This window comes from Gadus morhua, chromosome 8 (genome assembly GCF_902167405.1).
Source record: "Gadus morhua chromosome 8, gadMor3.0, whole genome shotgun sequence".
Taxonomy (NCBI): domain Eukaryota; kingdom Metazoa; phylum Chordata; class Actinopteri; order Gadiformes; family Gadidae; genus Gadus; species Gadus morhua.
This window is the reverse complement of record NC_044055.1, coordinates 19742815-19762814: the sequence shown is the minus strand read 5'-3', so window position 1 is coordinate 19762814 and position 20000 is coordinate 19742815. Positions and strand designations below refer to the sequence as shown.

At 46.8% G+C, this 20000-nt stretch overlaps 2 protein-coding genes across 5 annotated transcripts in view; one reads left to right on the top strand and one right to left on the bottom strand.

Annotated features, from left to right (window-relative positions):
• Positions 1-674: 674 nt before the first annotated feature.
• Positions 675-7685, bottom strand: LOC115549452 (alpha/beta hydrolase domain-containing protein 17B). Of its 4 annotated transcripts, none has more exons than XM_030364657.1 (6): positions 7465-7685; positions 6324-6406; positions 5694-6190; positions 5227-5421; positions 3236-3415; positions 675-2650 (listed from the first exon to the last, which is right to left on the bottom strand). In XM_030364657.1, exons 3-6 carry the CDS (start codon positions 6182-6184, stop codon positions 2425-2427), a joined length of 1092 nt encoding a protein of 363 aa, XP_030220517.1. In that variant the 5' UTR covers positions 6185-6190; positions 6324-6406; positions 7465-7685; the 3' UTR covers positions 675-2424. The 4 variants fall into 4 exon arrangements, with proteins under 4 accessions (XP_030220517.1, XP_030220518.1, XP_030220520.1 ...); XM_030364658.1 differs by having other exon boundaries at positions 5694-6187; XM_030364660.1 differs by having other exon boundaries at positions 5694-6187; positions 6324-6403; positions 7465-7684.
• A 477-nt stretch (positions 7686-8162) lies between these two features.
• Positions 8163-20000, top strand: part of sema6ba (sema domain, transmembrane domain (TM), and cytoplasmic domain, (semaphorin) 6Ba) — a 33754-nt gene continuing 21916 nt past the window's right edge. Inside the window, exon 1 of the mRNA XM_030364690.1 lies at positions 8163-8747. The gene's annotated coding sequence lies outside the window, so the exon portion shown is untranslated. The remainder of the gene's footprint in view (positions 8748-20000) is intronic.

Genomic DNA, 20000 nt, shown 5'->3' with positions numbered 1-20000 from the left:
AGCATGCCATTTCTATTCAGCCCTACAGATAAAGCCCATTACCAAGGTTTCAATTGGTAGGATCCTTGCTAGCCTGCTAAAGATAATCAATGAAGATGCACCATCCTGTGTGTGTACCTTCAGTACACGTTGAATGCTTTATACAATAACTCTGAACTAAAGACCTGCTTTTATCTCATGCTTGATCCATTTCTATATAGATATAGATATATATATTTTTATATGTTTATTCGTATACGAGTGAGTGTAAATGTAAACTACAGTGTATGTAGTATTTGTATGTATGGGTCCGAGTGTTTCTGTTCAATGTTGTGCAAAGATGTGGCGGAACCTGCACCACACCACACTGCCAGAGGCTCAGATGTGGCTTGGGTCAGACTGGAGCTAGTGCAGCTAACCATGGGTGATCTGAGCTACTGCAGCCAACCCTAGATTTAAGAGTGGGAGCTATGGCAGCTAACCATAGCTTATCTGGCATGGAGCTAGTGCAGCTGACCAGAAGAGATCTCAGACTGGGAGCTAGTGCAGCTAACCATAGGAGATCTCAGACAGAAGGGGGGGGGGGGGGAGGGGGGGGGGGGGGGGGGGGGGGGGGAGGGGGGGGTGGGGGGGGGGGGGGGGGGGGGGGGGGGGGGGGGGGGGGGGGGGAGAAAACAAACACATACAGACCATACTAGGGGCTCATACTCCTGGCACTGGTACTCCTGGTTTTTATAAGTCTTAGTTCATAGCTCATTGCATGGTGGTCAGAATACCCACACATCGCAACATAAAAAAAAATACAATTAAAAAATGACATGCATTGTGGCCCCTACATACAGTACATATGTAGTGAGTGATACGACATAGAGGATAGCTTGCTGTTAGTTAAGGGAACAAAGGGGTTGCGTATGAGGCTCTCAGAGTAGAGCGGGAGGGCGAAATGGAAAAAATATGGTAGTGTGATGCACGTATTGTGCAGAAGAGATGATCACTATCAGACGTCTTTTTTTCAACAAAAAGGATCAAGGAAGTGGAGAGTTTGTTATAACTGAGCAGACACCTGTTACGCCTTAGGGAACCAAAAAAAAAAAGCGTGAACTAGAGTTCCTACGTGTACGTCCTCCACCAATCTGTACACCGGGATTCTAGAAAATGTTAAAAAAAAACCTCATGAGGCAATCTTCATTTACATTAAATAAAGAGAAAATAACTGGAAAAAATGAAACCGTTTACTTAAATATTGATGCTGCCTTGGTACCAGCGTGGTCTGTCTTCACACGTCAGTAAAGCCTAATGTGCCGAAAACACACATACACACACACAAACACAGAGGACTGGCGCTATTGCAGGGAAGTCTGCAACTCATATTCTGTGTTTCAATAAGCTTCACAGGAACGGCTTCTAAACCGGTCAATATGCCTCTAAAAGCCCTGGGTTTGATTTCCAATAGCGAGCAAAAATATCTGCGGTATTGGAAACGTGGTATATTTGATGGTGGTGGTGGAGGAAGAGGTGGAGGAGGGGGTAGGTGGTGGTGGTGATGGTGTAAACAAAAAAAACGGTACACAGTGAAAACCACAATCCTTCAATGGTTTTCACCCACTGGGGGTTTGTGGACAGTGAGCATCTGCAGTCCCAGCAGAATCAGAGGAGATGAGGTGGAACTTGGCCGGTCTATAACCTTTACCGAAGGGCGGAGAACCAAAAGGAAAATAGGGGACAGGTGAAACACAGGAGGACATTTAACCACCGTACAGGTTATGGAAGCATTCGAGACTGCTAGGCCTTTGTTCTCTCAGGTGAACAAAGGAAAGAAGAAAGAGTAAACCTTAAGGGGTGGCCCTCCACCACACCAGTACACAGACAAGAGCTGGCCTTCCGTGGACCGCCACGTTAGAAATGCCCCGGCAGTCAATAGGAGACACAGGGGGAGTCAGGGGGGGGGGGAGAGACACAGGCCTGGACCAGCATTTTGTGTCATCATTTTCACTGAGGGAGCTCTGAGGTATTCTTTCCAAGAAGACGCACACACACACACACACACACACACAGACAGACACACACACACCCACCAACCAACGTGTGACAATTTAAAGTCTCTCCATGCAGAGGGCCTCGTCCAAATGCAGTTTCTCCAATTCCAGATATGATCATCGTCAAGTAGTCCTTCATTTCTAAAAATCAACAAAACAAGAAAACACATACAATAACATACTCACCCTCACACACACACACACACACACACAAACGCACGCACGCACACACACACAGACACACACACGGTTCTTGCGTAAGCGGTCAAGGGGGGAAAGGGGGAGGGCGGGGGGTTAGGAAGTGTGCTCAGTGCACCAGCATCCATAGATGTTGCACTTTTGCAAATCCCAACAACCCCTCTCTTTCACCCAGACACACACACACACACAGGGACACACACACACTGCTTCAGGCGTGCGGCGCGGCCAGGTCGTGGTTGATGAAGCGCCGTAGCCGCTCCAGGTACTGGCTGTAGAGCTCGATGTCGTTGTGGCCGGCGCCCTCCACCCAGAGGGGCTCCACCGCCTTGGGGCAGCGCTCGAACAGCGCCAGGCCGTGGGAGAAGTCGATCACCTCGTCCTCCGTGCCGTGGATGATGAGCACCGGGGAGGGGATCTTGGACACCTTCTCGATGCTGGAAGACAAGCCGGGGGGGGTACGGTGTGAAGGAGCGGCCCGGTGGCTGACTGGGTAGAGCGTGCACCATTAAGGCTCAGTCCTGACCGCAGCGACCCGGGTTCGATACCTGCCCCCTGGTCCTTTGCTGCTGGTCCTCCCCTCTATCTCCCATACCTTCCTCTCTATCTCACTCTACAATAAAGCATCAAAAATATAAAAGGGACAGCCGAGTCGCCCAACTCAAAGGGGGGCGTCAGGATCACAGGGGGGCCTACAGAACACTTCCTGTCCTTAAGAGCACTTTTATGATGATAATCCTTGTTATTATTCAAAGGTTGGATCAAGAAGAACAAAGGCGCGGTTATCATGCTTGGAACTAATTAAAGCGCCTCAATCCAACAGCGGTACCTTTTACCGAAAATGAGGGTTTTCTTTGATGTCTCCTGATCTAATTAAGAGTTTCTCTTGGCCCGGCACAATCTTTGAGAGATGAGCTCCGTCGATACAAATGCGTTGGAACTCAAAGCTTTGTGCATCGACTCCACTGAGGACATCAGTGTGTGTGTGTATGGACTGACACTGCATTCAGCAGGACACTCACTTGGGAAAGGCGTCGAAACAGTAGGTCTTCTTAGTGTCGGGGAAGGCCACCCTCATGCCCGATGTGAGGGGGGAGTGCAGGACCACGGCGGCGCACTCGAACCGCGACGCCAGGTCGACCGTGGGCACCGTGCCGATGCTCTGGCCGTACAGGATGATGTTCTCGGGGCTGATGCCGTACCTGGAAACACGCGCGCAAACACACGCGCGTGGGTGGGTGGGTGGCCAAGACGGGAGAAGAAACCCGGGTTTGGCTGGTCGTTTAATCGTGACGATGAGGTTCTGCTGGTGGACCTGCGTTGGTTAAATTATACACCGAATGACCGATGCTGCTCTAGCATAATGAGCCCACAAGTGTACAGGGCTGCTACCGCTTTAGGACCTCAGAGATGTTTCCTGTCAATCTCAACCGCTGACGTCGGCTGACAGCTTCCATGCATAGATAAGGGGGTAAAATGATGGAAAGCCAACGATGCATAATTTAAAGGAATGTCAGAGACAAGGTTGGGTTTGGACAAACACTATTTACCACTGAGTTATTCAGCACAAGCTATTATCCAAAGCCACTTGCAATCATTTTGCTTTGTATGCATGTTATTAAGGAGCAGATCGGAGGGTGGCATCATTGCAGACAATGAAGAACCTTATAATCCCCCTAGTAGCCACTGTACTACCCGCCGTGTGAAAACCAAAACCATAGTACAAACACCACCACTACAACCCCTACTAACCCTAACCCCCCATGGTGGTAGAGAGCCCTTGGTCACAAAGCCTTCGTGCATCACACCTACTAACACCAACACTAGGGATGGGGATCGGAACCCGCTTCCATCCGAAAATCATTAACGTTTGGGCTTATCGATACCACTATCGAGCCCCGTCGGTCATTGATTATCTTTTTTGTCCCGTAGGTCCTGTAACGTAATGTTGTGTCCCTCGAGTCGCGTCACAGCATTTAAATCAAATCAATCCAATCACTGCAGCGTGTCCACCAATGTTTTTGAATGGAATTGTAAGCAAACAGGTATTACAAGTAAAACAAGTGAAGTCTGGCAGTTAACTTTGCTTGCGAGGACGGCTGAACGGGCGAAAAGGGCGAAAATCATTTAATGTAAAGGAGGGAACACAACCTCAATGGCCAAGCACATTAGCATTGTAAATCAAAGGCCAAATGCAGTACCTTCGACTGTCTCAGAGTTGAAAAGACTGTCTCCTCCTTCTCCTGTCGCACCACAGACGGGCCCGTCTTAATCATCCACTCAAAGTAGGAGCAGTAATCGCACACACGGACATTGTCGCTAGTCCCGTCAGTTAAAAATAGTAATCCAATTGTGAAATCGGTGTTGTAATCGGCAGCATACAAGCCAGTTATCTTAAAAAGTAAATAAAGTTTCAGATGTGCTGCGTGATGATGTGTTGAGGTTGGCTCAGTAAAACGACTGTTAGGCTATCATGATGCGTTCAAATGTAACATAAAGAAACGGTAAATTCAGTTTTGGGAAACATGAGTAATACTGTATTACTCATGTTTACATGAGTAATACAGTATTACTCATGTTTCTGTAATACTAATACAGTTGTATAGTGCTCTAATCATTTTAGCATATATAATTAAAACTACTGATGTCAATATTTATTAAGAAATACATATTTAATTTAAAATACAATTATTTGTAAATATTTCCCTCATCACTAAAAACAAGTTGTATTTCCACCAATTAATAGAAAAGTATCGATAGTGGTATCGATAAAGACTCGGATCGTTAAGGAGTATCGATATCAATAAATATTAATGATCCCCATCCCTAACGAACACCATCACTAACACTAACCAACCAGGGTGATGGAGGAAGTCTTGGCGCACAACCTTAGTGACTCACACCTACTACCACTAACCACCCAGGGTGATGGAGGAAGTCTGGGCGGACAACCCTAGTGACTCACACCTACTACCACTAACCCCCCAGGGTGATGGAGGGCGTCGGGCCGTACCGTGAGCGCAAGGCGTGCCAGGCCGCGTCGATGTCGGCGTACAGGTTCTTCTCGGAGGGCTTGCCGGTGCTCACGCCGTAGCCCGAGTAGTCGTAGGAGAAGATGTTGCAGTTGATCCTGGTGCCCAGGCCGATGTAGAAGCTGCTCATCTGGCCCAGGTCCACTGCGTTACCGTGGGAGAACAGCACTGTAAACCTAGGGGGGAGTTCAAATGGATTACTATGGTTGTTCATCTTTTGCGATGCTGGCAGGTTTGTGTTGATGATTGCACTTTTACAGGGTTTAGTATTGACTTATGAGTAAAGAATAGAAACAAATAGAAACAGGATCATCTATGCTCACTATGATCAAAAGGGTGGCTTCCCTCTTCCGAACAATGAACAAAACATAAGCAGAGAAGATAATAGGTGGCATGCAGTATCAGAAAACAGCTCATTGTACAAACAACCATCAGTAAACATGTTCACCTGGCGTTGGGAGCGCAGCGGATGTACATACATCCCACCCGGTTCCCCCGGCTGGACCGGGTCAGGAACACATCCGTCACGTCCAGCTCTCTCTGGGAGTACTGGAACTCTGCCCTCTCCGTCAGATGGAGCTTCCACCTGGCTTCTGACCCCGCTCCACCTGCTCCTGCTACACCTGTCCCTGCTGCTGCTGCTGCTGCTGCTCCTGCTCCACTGCCCCCACCGCCCCCGCCACCCCCCCCGGCCCCTCCTCCTCCCCTGTCTCCACTGCCAGACAGCCGGGAGCGCAGGCCCGGGGCACCCAGAGAAGGTGCGGGTGCCCCGGGACCCGTCCCGGAGGCCGCCCCGGCTGCGCCGGCAACTGGATCGGGGTCAGGTAGGAGGGCGTAGGTAGGCTCCGGGGGAAGGAAGGCCAGCTTGGCTGCAATGCGGCTGGGGCAGGGGGGGCAGCAGAAGAGGCAGCACAGCTCTCGAATGGACAGACCGTTCATGTTCTACTGGAGAGGGACGAAGAGACAATACCTGTTAACATTGACAAAGAGTTTACAGTACGGAAGAGGTCTGATGAAAACCCAGTGTGCTGTGAGTCATTGCAATATCTCAGATTGTATTGATGCATTATGGATGTACCTGGGCTTTGTTTCGTCCCTGTGTTGAAATAAGAGTGGCACGGCTGGTGGTGCCAATGTTATCTGGTCTAGTCAGTCGGTCTGCTGCATCACCAAATAAAGAAACACAATGAGTCATATCTTCACCACGACCGAGAGGCACTTAAAATATAGATGTGGCGCTAATTCACGGTCACACAGACGTGGTTTTAACAGCTGACCCGCGTGTCTCTTCCAGAAATGGACTGCATTTATAAAGCACTTTTCTATCCACTACACAAATGGACTACTCAAGCGCTTTACAGTTAAAACGCTTCACATTCACCCACTCACACCCAGCCGCCCACGCCAGCGTGAAAAGCAAAAGCGACAAGACAATGTTATAAGTTTGGCGTCTTGCTCGAGGGCACCGGTGGGTATTAGAGTGTCCAATAACAAAAGGAGCCGAGGGAAAGAACCAGCAACCCCTCCATTGACTCTCCCTCCTGAGATATTGGACATAAATACCAACCATCTGTCACAGCATTATGGAACACCTAATATTCTGCCCAGTGAAATATTTAACTTTGGATTGATTTAAGGCTGCTCAGAAAAAGTTGAATACATTATATATACTAAATTAAACATATTCAGATTTTTAAAGACATCAGGTGGCATTTAGATACAACACATATGTGGTACATTGTTGAGCGTTAGAGGCGTTGATTAAAAGTGTCAAAGAGCGTCAAGGATGCTGCCACTGTACACAGTATGATGTGTCGGTAGCTGATGAGGCATCAGTCCATCTAGACACCACAATGAATTCCATGTATTGAGATTGGCCTCACAAATGATCTCTGCTTGTACTGAAAGACTCATACATTACGACATTAATAATAGGCGGTAACAGTAAGCGTCGGTCCATCAATGTCTTAACATTTGCATATCGCTGAAAGGCGAATAAACAAAGACCCACCGTGACGCGAGGATGAAAACCATCAGTGGAAATATTCTTATGACAGTGTTGTTGTTATTATTATGAGGCACTGCGTAGTTTATGGGAATAGACACATACCGATGAGTGTCCGAACAGTACCTGTGTATCGTTAGCTAGGCATCATTAACTAATGCTAGATAGCCGTGGATAAATTACTATTTGTCTAGCATTAAAGCTAGCTACTTACCAATTGACAATGGATATGCCGGGAATATTGTGTGCTACTATAGTTACACAAAAGCAGCACAACACTTGGAAAATTCTTCTTATGTCTTGACATGGGTAATTTAAACACAGCGTTGCATTGATAACTGACGGTCAAGCGGTAGCCAGCTTTAGCTGCTAGCTACATTTCATAGCAACCAGATATTTTTTTTCTCTTTCTGGGCGCGTAATCCGGAAGTAGCGTTGAAAAGGGCGTGGCCTTGACATCCGTCGCTGTGTCCCCTCACCATCGTTGCCAGATTTCTGGCCCAATCTGGCAACGCTGCCCTCGCCCTGCTGCTCTGTGGCCTGCCCCTTCAACCCTCATTTAAAAAAACAATGCATTTGTTCATCATACATAGGCATCTTACATCGGGGTGTATGCCGCAGTGGCCGCCACTTTAGAATAATTCACTTGATTATTATTTGTAGATAATTGTACCTTTCACTCATATACGAAATTAAAGAATTCATCCAAATAAAAGAAAATATATTTATTGATCAGCATCATCAAATTGCCAAACTAACTAGATACAAGAGCGGTTGAGAGAGGGAGAGGGAGAGAGAGAGAGAGAGAGAGAGAGAGAGAGAGAGAGAGAGAGAGAGAGAGAGAGAGAGAGAGAGAGAGAGAGAGAGAGAGAGAGAGAGAGAGAGCAGATGCCCCCCATTCATCATTGATTCACCTGCAGGATTCTGTGTTTTAGTATTTGTGAAATAGGGGCCCCTGCTGTTACCAAGCCGTGTATCTTGACCATTTACTCTAGCCGCTCTTACATTTTCATAAGTAAGCGCATAGTTCCGGATATATGCACTATAATATAAACTGTGTAATATGCGGACATTTGGACATTTGGACTACAAAAACAATGCAATCGTTATTCAAATAGGAATAACCTCACTGGCTGAGATCAGATAGGACGTTTGCTATGGACAACGGCGATGTGGTAATTATGTGTATTATTAGTTAGTGGTTCTTTCCTTGTTCCTCTGGGGAATTATAGCCTATAGGCTGGTTGACTGGTCGTTCGGTGCGCGCCTGAGAGACGGACGCTGATGCGACGGACGCGCGCAGAAACCGTAGATGCAAGAGCCAGGTGAGGCACGGCAGTAGGGCTGCTGCTGCCATTACTAAAGAAAAAGGGGGCTTTTAAAAAATCATAAGGAAGTGGAAAATCACCTGATTATCCAAGAGAAGAAAGAGCGGTGAACGCCAGTCGTCCAACAGCACCTGACACAGCCTTTCTACCTGGCCGCCTGGCCACCGTGGTGAGTGCAGCTTTAGAGTCGCATTGGGGAGATAAACGTGATGTATGCCACTGAGACGCTATGTGTTGCAAGGGGGATTGTATTGCATGTGCCCAATTGCATTAGCGACTAACGCTGTGCTGCATTACAGAGCCTGAGCGAGAGACTCTTTATTAGGCGGAGAGGCTGTTACAAACCGCAGTGTCTGGGCAGTTAAGGAAATTAAGTCATCTTTGTGTCTGACAAAACTGTAACCTTAATATTCATTTCGCTACTATTGTTTTTATTTTTCACATGTTGCATGCGATGGGAATGCTTGCGTCATCTTCGTTTTAAAGTAGCATTTGTATGTGGGTTGTGTTGTCGGCACAAATTGTTAAAGAGTAAATAATGCCATTCAAAGAGCGTTATTAAAAAAAATGACAACACACTCAAGATGAACTAGGCTGTCTAATGTAGCCTAGGCCTATCTGATTAGATCATTACTTTTAACATAAAAAAGCACCACATTTAATTTGATTCAGAAATACAGCAATGTATATACACATTTAGATCAGAGGCTATTTTAGTTCCCCAGTCACCGGAATAATCATCTCCATTACACAGACACACACACTCACACAACCCCCCCCCCCCCACAAACACACATACACACACACACACACACACACACACACACACACACACACACACACACACACACACACACACACACACACACACACACACCACACATAGGCACACACACACACACACACACACACACAGAAACCAAATGTAAACAAGATGCAGTGCATGATCTAAATTCTATTACTTGTCTAAGTGAGACAGGAACTCCTCTTTCCCCAATTCTCTGTAGGCTAAACGTATTAAGTCTAATTGAACTGCCTAAGGAACTGGGCCACGCTGGTTGGTTTAAAAGTAAAACAGTCACTTAGTGCCGTCCCGACTTATTATGATGATTGCTTCTCATTTTACCCAAATATGTATTGTTTACAACTCACCCCACATTACGATAAGGCTTATTAAATTCCCATTCTTTACTATCAAGATCTCTCTGTTGATGTTGGCGTTAACATCTATCTCCAGAAGCGGGAACCGACAGATACAACAAACAAGACAAAGCAGGAGACTATCCCCCCCCCCCCCCCCCCCCCCCCCTAATAAGACAGAGCGAATCCATGAGAACTTGTGGAGAGGACGAAACGTCGCGGGCAGAAGTTAGGGCAGCGGAGAGGGAGAAGAGGGCCTGTGGACGTCTGAGCTCCAGTCAATGGTGCTCCTTGTTGTCCGGGCCGCCCAGCACAGACAGCCTCACAGCCCTGGCAGCAGGTGCTCCTCCCCACCACGCACCACGCACCCTCCAGCCAACAACAGGTGCACACACACACACTCCTTCCCCAACCAAACACTTCTTTAGGGGGGGGGGGGGGGGAGACAGGCGACTGATGACGGCCATCCTCCTACCCACCCCACCCCAGCAATCCATCCACCCAGACCACCCCATCCTTCCACACATCTACCCCATCATCCTACACATCCAACCCAGCCCATCCACCCAACCACACCACCCCATCCTCCTGCCCCACCCACCCGGCCCCCCCTTCCACCCTCCATCCTGGAACATAAAACCACAACAACACAGTTTCAACCCCAACAGAGATGTCATGTGTGAAGTAAATCCCTCACATAACAGCTGGCGGCCTGCTAAACACTCGCCTTTACTTTTTTCATTTTTCTGTGAATTGGTCAATTGGAGCGTGTGTGTATAACACCTACATCCAAACATGGGGGGGAAGAGTGCATGTGCCACGTTAAGACTGACTAATTCAATTTAAAATGTAATTATGCCACCACGCCACATCGCCGGGTCTGCTTACAAGCGACCTATAAGCTAGAGTGGGAACGCTGGTAAAGGCAATCTAAGTGAGCTGGAGGGCCCACGGGGACCTTTAATGAGCTCTATTGATCACCTCGGGCCCCATTCAATCACACACAGGCTAAGCCCAAACAGGAGCCATCAAGAAAAGAGGAAAAAAAGCAGTTAATTGTAGAGTTGAATTTGTATTAACGTTGTTACACACAACACAAGTCAATTAACCGTGCATTAATGTGTGGGGGGGTAGCGCAGAGATGTCGTCCCGGGATTAAAATTGGTATGGCTGACAATCTACATACTATGTGTGTTTGTGTGTGTGAGTGTGCACCTTTGTGTGCACGTGTGTGTGTGTGTGTGTGTGTGTGTGTTTGTGTACATATCTTCTAATTGAATACGATTACAACGGGGGACGAGGGACAGAGATACGTTTCCCTCTTTGCTGGCATCCGCTATCAGCGGAGAACACGCCATATAACAGTGACAAATTGCTTTCCCTGCTTCTCAGACACAAAAACACACACTCATCGCCGGGGTGCTAGAGGAGCTTGGCTATAATACTTTGCATAGCTTGTAGACTAAAGAACATATGTGTAAAGACTGCATTTTTAACCAAAAGTTGTACTGGTTTCTAGCAGGGAATGAGTCGTTTTCTGCTCTGTTTGACCAAGGCTGTGCTATATCCATGGGATCATTTGGAGATTGAGGTTTGGTCGGCCAGAAAAACGACTCCCGTTTAAATGGAAAACAAATGATCATGCAGCCATGATGGGTTGTTTCTTTTTAGAATGCATAATGAGTGGTGTGCATCACTTTGTCCCTAGATGTTGAGAACAACCTTAAATAAAAGCTTTTAACAATGCTATGCTAGCACAGCTGAAGGTAGCTAACCATCCCTTAAGGATAATGTTGCCGTCAGTTGTCTGCTGTTTCGGTTGCGCAGGTCTTGAGCGCATCCACAAGACATAACAAAGTCTGTTTGAAGTGATCTGAGTAAGGAATGCTTACCTTCAGAGGTAGGCCAATGCCTTTTAGACTGGCTTTGTTCAAATATTCAAATTACATGCAGCATCCCAGTGTGTATCTAAGAGTTTCTTTGAAAGTCTTTAGTCCTAAATCTGCTGTAAAAAATATCTCAATGGCCATATGTCTGCTATTGGCTCAGACTGCTGCTTTTCCTTCAATTGAAATGGGTTAATCTTTAACTGGCAGAGCACACATATCCACAAAGCTTTTAAAAAAAAAAAACCTTTTTAAACAGCTAATGAGAATGCATTCAATACATTGCCAAAACAACCTTTCAGCAAAATAATGGGCATGTTTGAGGTTTAACAGGTATGCAAATGAACAGAAATGGCTTTGTCCAAACCGCCCCTGAACAAGCTGCCACCCTGATCTAATAGGAGTAAAGTTGATCCATGTAGATTCGGTTACAGCTATCAACAACAGTTACCCTGCGGCCATGGTCTCGTGAAGCGGCTGTTTCCAAGCATGCATCCATCCTTCACCTTCAGTCTAATGTGTTCTGTCGTCATTGATTCTTCCCATTAGAAGCCGGCTACTGTCGCTGCATTCCTGTGCAAATTGTGTGTTCGCAGCATTGTTGCGAAATGATGACAACACGTTTGCGCAGGCATCTGCATGCTGGCTAGCATACACGTTAATGGTTGGATTCAGTGGGACGATAGCCTGTGTGCTAATGAGATGTATACCGCTGTGTGTGTGCGTGCATGCGTGTGTGTGTGTCTGTGTGTGCATCCCCGCGCACAAGTGCGTGCTTGGTAAGGGTATGAATATATTTGGGATGTGTGCAGGTATGAAATGACAATGACAAGCTTATGAACATGTACATGTTCACTTAAAGGATGATTTGAAATGAGATAGTGAAATAGGATTTCCTGTAATTACATGACCTGAGATGCATTACAGCTGCAAATGCATTGGCAACAGTAAATACTGTTACAGTAAGTGGACTAGCATTATCTATTCCACAGCATAGGGTTTATCTATTTGAGCAAACCCACCCCCTGAAATTTATTTAATGCAGTTGGCTTGTTTAACGGATAGAGGCGTTCGCAGCATCACATTGTTTTGCTTGAACTAGAATCCCTCCTACATGCTCCCAGAAGGCTGCTCGTGAGCTGATTCCAGTCGGTGCACGTGAGCGCGACACCATCATGTGCACGTGCACATGATAGGATACCAACCTGTCAATCTGCATGTGAATGACCTTTAAACATAATACATTTGGCCGGATTCCCCTTCCAGATAAAACATCCATATATAAACTTCCGGTCTTAATCTGACTGTCAAAAAAACCCTGAAAGAAACACATAAGCATCCCCGACGCATACACGCAGTGAGCTTGGGTGAGGATATACATGTTCAGATATGGATGTTTAATGCCTGCATTGTCTCCTCACATTTTGCTCACTTTGGTTGTCCAACGCATTCTGTTAGCCAGTAAGCCAAACACGGGCCTTTGTTATGTCGGCTTAGCCAGGGGGATTTAGAGGCCTTTCTTCAGCACAAGCCAAGTCCTTTCTGGCTTTTTTCAACAACTGAAGATGGTGAAGGAGCCTGGTGAAGCCTGTTGTTGTTAATCTTTCTGTTCTCTTCCTGTTCCCTTCTTCTGCCCCTCCACACACCCCCTCTTCAGACAATCACAGCTTTCCTCCAGCAAGTGTGGGCCTAGACACAACTGAGAGGGGTGGAGCAAAATACAGCAGAAACACAATTAGACAAAGGACCCTCGCGGGAGGTATTGCCTCAGCGTGTGTATGTGTGTCTGTGTGTGTGTGTGTGTGGGGGGGGGGGTGTGCGTGCGCATGTATGTGTATGTGTGTGTGTGTGTGTGTGTGTGTGTGTGTGTGTGTGTGTGTGCGTGTGCGTGTGTGAGTGTGTTTTTGTTCATGTGTCTTTGTGTTTGCTTGGGGTGTGTCCATGCATGTGTGTGTGTGTATGTCGGGTGTGCGTATGTAACTTGCTTCATGTCTGTGCTTGTGTTTGTGTGTGTGTTTGTATGTGCTTATAACTGGGTACAGGTCGGTGTGTGTGTGTGTGTGTGAGAGTGAGACAGAGAGAGAGTGCATGTGCAGGCACGGTGAGACCCCCATCGTGAGCTGTGATACTGTTGGCATGCGGCTTGCGACAGTTATATTTATCTTCATTACAGGTGATCACAACGGCAGCATATCTTTGGTCACCAAACTCTCCTCGCACAGCGCCTGCTTGCACCAGCACTCTGAATATATAACTAATTGCTTTTGAGACGTTGGCATGCCTGCCACTTTAGAATATTAATACAGTGGATTTATCACAGGCACCATCGTAGCACGCCTGGCATAGGCCACACTCATGAGTCAACGAGGAATGGGTGCAAAAGGATCTTAAGAATATGTGATGTATTTTATATCATCACATATTCTTGAGATCTTTGTTGATATTTATTGGTTATGAATAATCATCTTACCTTGGTGGTCTAGGATCTGTTTTTGTTTACCAGAATGTGTCCGAGACATGTGACCATTGACTGCTTTCACACCTCATGGCCGAGTCCCTCAACGGGAACCGTAGATTTGCTGGTGTGACTGTTTACAGACACGAGAATGTGTCCTGTTCTTTGGTGCCTGCTGCTGGTTTGTGTGTAGATGTGCATGCACTCTGCTGCATGTGTGTGTGTGTGCGTGTGTGTGTGTGTGTGTGTGTGTATATGCTTACGTGTGTGCGTGTCTGTAACAGGCACCAGTTAGTGCACAACGCGGGCGAAGTCGATCAGCCGATAAATGCGTTCCCCCGTTCCTCCGTTCTATTCTGCGAAGCCGCATCCTCCTCCCCTGAAGAACACTATCAGGTCACCGGCAATTCATTTTTTCCCGACCGCCAGCGTCTCTGCACCTGAACTCAAACCGCTACACAAAAGCCAAGTGACTGACGGCCAAGCAATGCGCCGGGCTCTGTGCTCATAGTGTGTGTGAGCGTGTGTGCTGCATACTCATGCGTTGGCCTCCAGCGCGGGGCTGTGCGGTGAATGTATATGTGCTGCTTGCTGCAGTCAAGCCGCGGTTAGAAGCGTTTGCCCTTGCTGCGGCGTGGCACATCACTGTAAATGCATGTGTGTGTGTGCGTGTGTGAGTGAGGGTGCCCGTGTGTGTGTGTGTGTGTGTGTGTGTGTGTGTGTGTGTGTGTGTGTGTGTGTGTGTGTGTGTGTGTGTGTGTGCGTGCGTGCGTGCGTGTGTGTGCGTGTGCGTGCGTGCGTGTGTGTCAGTGCCTATACCTGTTTCTAGTTGCATATGTGTGTGTGACAGTGTGTGTATGTGTGTGTCTGCAGTTTGTGTACGTGGGGAGCATGGCGGGAGGGGTGGGTGGATTGTGTGAAAAGGGCTGCAAGCCTTTCGCTTTCATTAAAACTACACGTAATTATTTGCTCATTTGGTTGCCTAAGCTTGTGTCTGCGTGAGTTTATGGATGTGATTGATTGTTTTGTGCGAGTGTATATGGTGACCGTGAGAATCCTTAAACCATAGTTCTCCTGCAAGGGGTTGTTAAATAGCTGCACCCATAGGCTGCTCTGCGTGTTCCACCAGCAGCCCTATAGCTCCAGGCATAGGAACTGATTGGTGGGGAAGTCTGAGAAGAGATGGATCTGTCTCTCTCTAACCCTCCCTCGATGTCTCTCTCTCTCTCTCTCTCTCTCTCTCTCTCTCTCTCTCTCTCTCTCTCTCTCTCTCTCTCTCTCTCTCTCTCTCTCTCTCTCTCTCTCTCTCTCTCTCTCTCTCTCTCTCTCTCTCTCTCTCTCTCTCTCTCTCTCTTTTCGATTCTCCCTTCCTATCTTTCCCTCTCTGCCTCGATCTCTATCGCTCCCTACTGCTCTCTCCCTCTATTATTCTCAATGCTTGTATCTCTGACTCTCTCGATATCTCTATCTCTGTGTCCATCTCTCTCGCGTGGCTGTGTGTCTATTGCTTACTCTTCAGACGTCTTTCTGTCGCTCTCTTCCTTCATGTATAGCTCTGGCTGGTCTCCAGTGCTGTCCACCCTATTTTAATTACCTATGGCACTAACCCAAGGGGAATCTCTCTCTCTCTCTCTCTCTCTCTCTCTCTCTCTCTCTCTCTCTCTCTCTCTCTCTCTCTCTCTCTCTCTCTCTCTCTCTCTCTCTCTCTCTCTCTCTCTCTCTCTCTCTCTCTCTCTCTATCCCAAGATCTGTGTCGCTCCCTTCATGATTTGGCCTGTCCTCTGTATCATTTCATCTCCTCTTCTCTATTGTCTTTCATTGCTGTCCCTTATCTCCTCTCACTCCTCCATCGCTATCTGTGTTCCTGTATCCCTGCGTCTGTGTGTCTGTGTGTCTTTGTGCCTGCTGGTCCGTCTCTCTGTCTCACAATCCCAGGGCGTTTTCCTTGCTTCCTTCTCTTCTCGTCTGCCTGCATGCCACCACCCTCAATAAATTCTTACAAACGCACATACATGCACGCATGGGCAGACAGACACACACAAACACAAACACACAAACGTCTCACACATGCTAACTAGCCTACACGTTCCTTATGGCTGTATCAAGGCAGTATGCAGAGAGGAGCTTTTTACATTAGCATATAAATGAGCCTGGAGATTGAATTGTGTATTAGGATATTTAACGATACCAAGGCAGATTCCTTTAACTCTGATTAGACTTAGACTCCGATGACAGCCGATGCAACTTATGGGAATATCACTACCAACTTCATCAGATAACGTTTTGTGTGTGCGTGTGTGCGTGTGTGTGTGTGTGTGTGTGTGTGTGTGTGTGTGTGTGTGTGTGTGTGTGTGTGTGTGTGTGTGTGTGTGCGTGTGTGTGTGTGTGTGTGTGTGTGTGTGTGTGTGTGTGTGTGTGTGTTCAGGCACAAATATCATGTCTTTGTTTGTCTTTAAAGCATGTTTGCTCTTTAAACTCAATCCAGTTGGGACTCAAACCGCAAAATAGTCTAAAAAGATCCATGCATTATTCCACCAAATTTTAGTGACTCCTCCGACATCAATGAAGAGGCAGGTGCATGCCAGCCTTTCTGCGTGTGTGTGCAGTTGTTGTCATCTTTGAGGCTTGGCGTGTGTGTAAAATACACAAATGTGGGAGAGTTCTAAGACGGACTCAGATGCCGCATGCTAGTTATCAGCAACGGAAAACTTCCAAAAGGCAAGGGAATCGCCTTGAAGTGCATTAATGAACACACACTCCGGGTACAGTGGAGAAGAGTGTGAAGGTGACCCACTTCTCCCAGTCGATGCCCTGTCTGCGTGTCTGTCCCGGGGATACAGCGCTTTATTTAAGGCTTTTAACCTCCAAGAGCAGGCCTATAGGAGGACCTAAAGGAGAGCAGGAGACACATCTTGTGGACGCTTTAGACACACCTATCTTTTTGAGGTGAGGTGAAGATGTTCCTGTGTCATTGTAAATTATCACTGAATTGGTCTTGGAGGTGTGTGTGTGTGTGCATAGATGTGTTTACTGCAGTCCAAGTGCCGGATTAATATTATTGATGGTAAAATGTATAATTGTACAGCTGTTAAGATGTAGACCAGGCACCAACATCCCATCCTAACAATGTTACAAATAAAGCTGAAATATGAATTGTTTTGCAAATCAATTACTCCAACTGAAAATGTTATCAGAGCAGGGAATGGTGAGAATGAACCACTCTGTACGTATACATCACTATTTTGTACAACAGCGTTGACCTATTGATTTAAAATGAGCACAGGGCCGGCAATCAATGTGTGCGGATTACACAAAATGCTTTCTTCTATTTTAGTCTTTTAGCTTTTATTCTCTCACCCTCCATCTTGACACACACACAAACACACATACAGAAACACACACACACACACACACACACACACACACACACACACACACACACACACACACACACACACACACACACACACACACACACACACATGCAAATGCAGAGAGACTGACCTGCACACATGCACACACATGAAAATAACCACGTAAATACAAAATGCATGCACTCAGAAGCCGATAAAAATTGATATAGTGATGGTGTTGAAGGTGTTTTTTATTTTTGTGTGTCTGTGTGTGTGTGTGTGTGTGTGTGTGTGTGTGTGTGTGTGTGTGTGTGTGTGTGTGTGTGTGTGTGTGTGTGTGTGTGTGTGTGTGTGTGTGTCTGTGTGTGTGTGTGTGTGTGTGCGTGCGTGCGTGCGTGTGCGTGTGCATGTGCGTGTGTCTCTGCGTGCATGCTGTGTCTGTGGGCTTGTTTGTGTTAGAAGGAGAACCCACCCTTCTACTTTTTTACATCCACTGCAACACACAGTCTCTTCCCAGCTTTGCTATCGGTTGCTACGGTAACAAAGGCACAGAATAGAGCGGCTGCAGCAGCTAGCCAGAGACGGACAGACAGAGGAAAAGAACGAGAGAGAGAGATAGAAGGAAGAGGGCAATAGAGGGAGAGAGAGATAATTTGTCCTGGAGGGAAGATTCACTAGGACACATTCTTTTCTACACATCCGGACACAAATGTCCACTATATTCAAGGGCCTGGTATAAATGCCATTAGCAAATGTGTGAATGATAACATTATAGACAAACCAACACACATGGCCACAGACACACACAGCCACACATAGACTTATGGGCACAGGGACTATTGACGTGCAAGTCCAATTCTATGCATCAGGACATCGATTTCCGCTGTAGTCAAGTGCCCAGTACCCAATGCCATTAAGCGATGCCTGAATAATTATATTACACAGAAACCAACACGCACATACCAGCCACAAACACACGCAGAGAATGTTGACACACAATTGTGCAAACACACACAGAGAGAGACACACACACACTCAGGACTAGTTCTGGTTGTAGCCAGTGATTAAGTCAGCAACTGTACTCATACAACAGCCATATTTCATTGTGTAGAATCTGCAGAATATACTCATGCTCATTTTCTGTTGCCATTTCTTACCCCACCCTTATTGACTTATAGAAAATGCTCCACCTGGTATTGATTCTTGCTTTTAAGGAACACTTACTTCCCCATGTACCAATATAAACAGCCCGTCCACCTCACACTACCCTCTGCTCAGCCACCCCTAGCCCATCTCCAGTTGATACAGCGTTTGTGTTTGGTTAACATCGCAGTCGACCACAGAGGGCAAACCTCCCCGTTCTCCGCCTTCCGTGTCCACTCCTAGCCGATCGTTTGATCTCTGATCTCCTACTCGGGCTGAATGGAGACGCGCTGCAGAAAACAAGGCCGCGCGACAGGGTGCATCTTGCCAGCTGCCGGCTAATGAGGATAAACGTATGGACAAAACTGATAAGGGGTCAGCCGCTGATTATGCTCCTTCACCTGCGCTCCCGATTGGTTAATGATGCGAGGGAGAGCAGGTGATTCGCTAATGGGGTGAAGGTGATGAGGCTATAGCTCGTGCGGCGTTGCTGTGGCGTTGGGCGAGTCCCTCTGTTGTGAATGTTGTCACACTATTTAATTACAGGCTTTATAATGGGGAACCGAACACATGATTCAATCGGTTTTCCGCTTTAATCTATAGTTATTTTTCATAACCTTTGCTTTGGCAACCTTTGGTTTACCTTTCAATTGTTGTAGTCTGAAATTGATGTTTCTAATTCGTTTTAAGGTTTTCCTGTTTCAATCTCATTCGCTATGCATCTTTGAGATCCCTCTTCCACCCTCATGGATAAACAGTCACTAATTCAAAGCACTTTAACAGCCAATTGCTTTTAAGAAAATACCTCCCATGTCATGGCACTGGCCATTCGCAAAGTACTTCTGGCCTTGGCCCTGATGTTAAATCCTAGGAATCAATATCTTTGATTTATATACACCTTAATGAGGATACCGCATGAACGATTTGCTGCAGGTCACATCTGTGTGTGTGTGTGTGTGTGTGTGTGTGTGTGTGTGTGTGTGTGTGTGTGTGTGTGTGTGTGTGTGTGTGTGTGTGTGTGTGTGTGTGTGTGTGTGTGTGTGTGTGTGTGTGTGTGTTTTTGTATACGTGTATGTGTATGTGTGTGCGTGTGTTTGTGTGTGCGTGTGTGTTGTGTGTGTGTTTTGTATGTGTATGTGTTTGTGTGGGTGCGTGTGCGTGTGCGTTTGTGTGTGTGTGTGTGTGTAAGAGAGAGAGAGAGAGCAAACAGAAAGATAGAAAGGCAGACAAGCCATTAAACATTCAATAGATAGGATGCATAAGGGGAACATCCCAGATAAGTATAGTCTCCTCAAGCTTCAATGCATCAGAAATCACTGCATTTAATTCTCCCCCTAATTGCATCCATTCCAAGTATGTAAATGTACTTTTTGACACTGCCTCTAAGCCTGACTTAATCAGTGCTAAGCAAGAGTCTCAGCGGAGAGTCAGACCAGCCTCCCCCC

What these genes read in the sequence shown, in the direction of transcription:
- LOC115549452 (XM_030364657.1), bottom strand. Translation starts at nt 6,184, where the DNA reads ATGAACGGTCTGTCCATTCGAGAGCTGTGCTGCCTCTTCTGCTGCCCC. An exon ending in TGGCACGCCTTGCGCTCACG is followed by an intron (nt 3,416 to 5,226) that starts GTACGGCCCGAC and finishes GCGTGTTTCCAG; the next exon opens with GTACGGCATCAGCCCCGAGA. An exon ending in TGTTTCGACGCCTTTCCCAA is followed by an intron (nt 2,651 to 3,235) that starts GTGAGTGTCCTG and finishes CTTGTCTTCCAG; the next exon opens with CATCGAGAAGGTGTCCAAGA.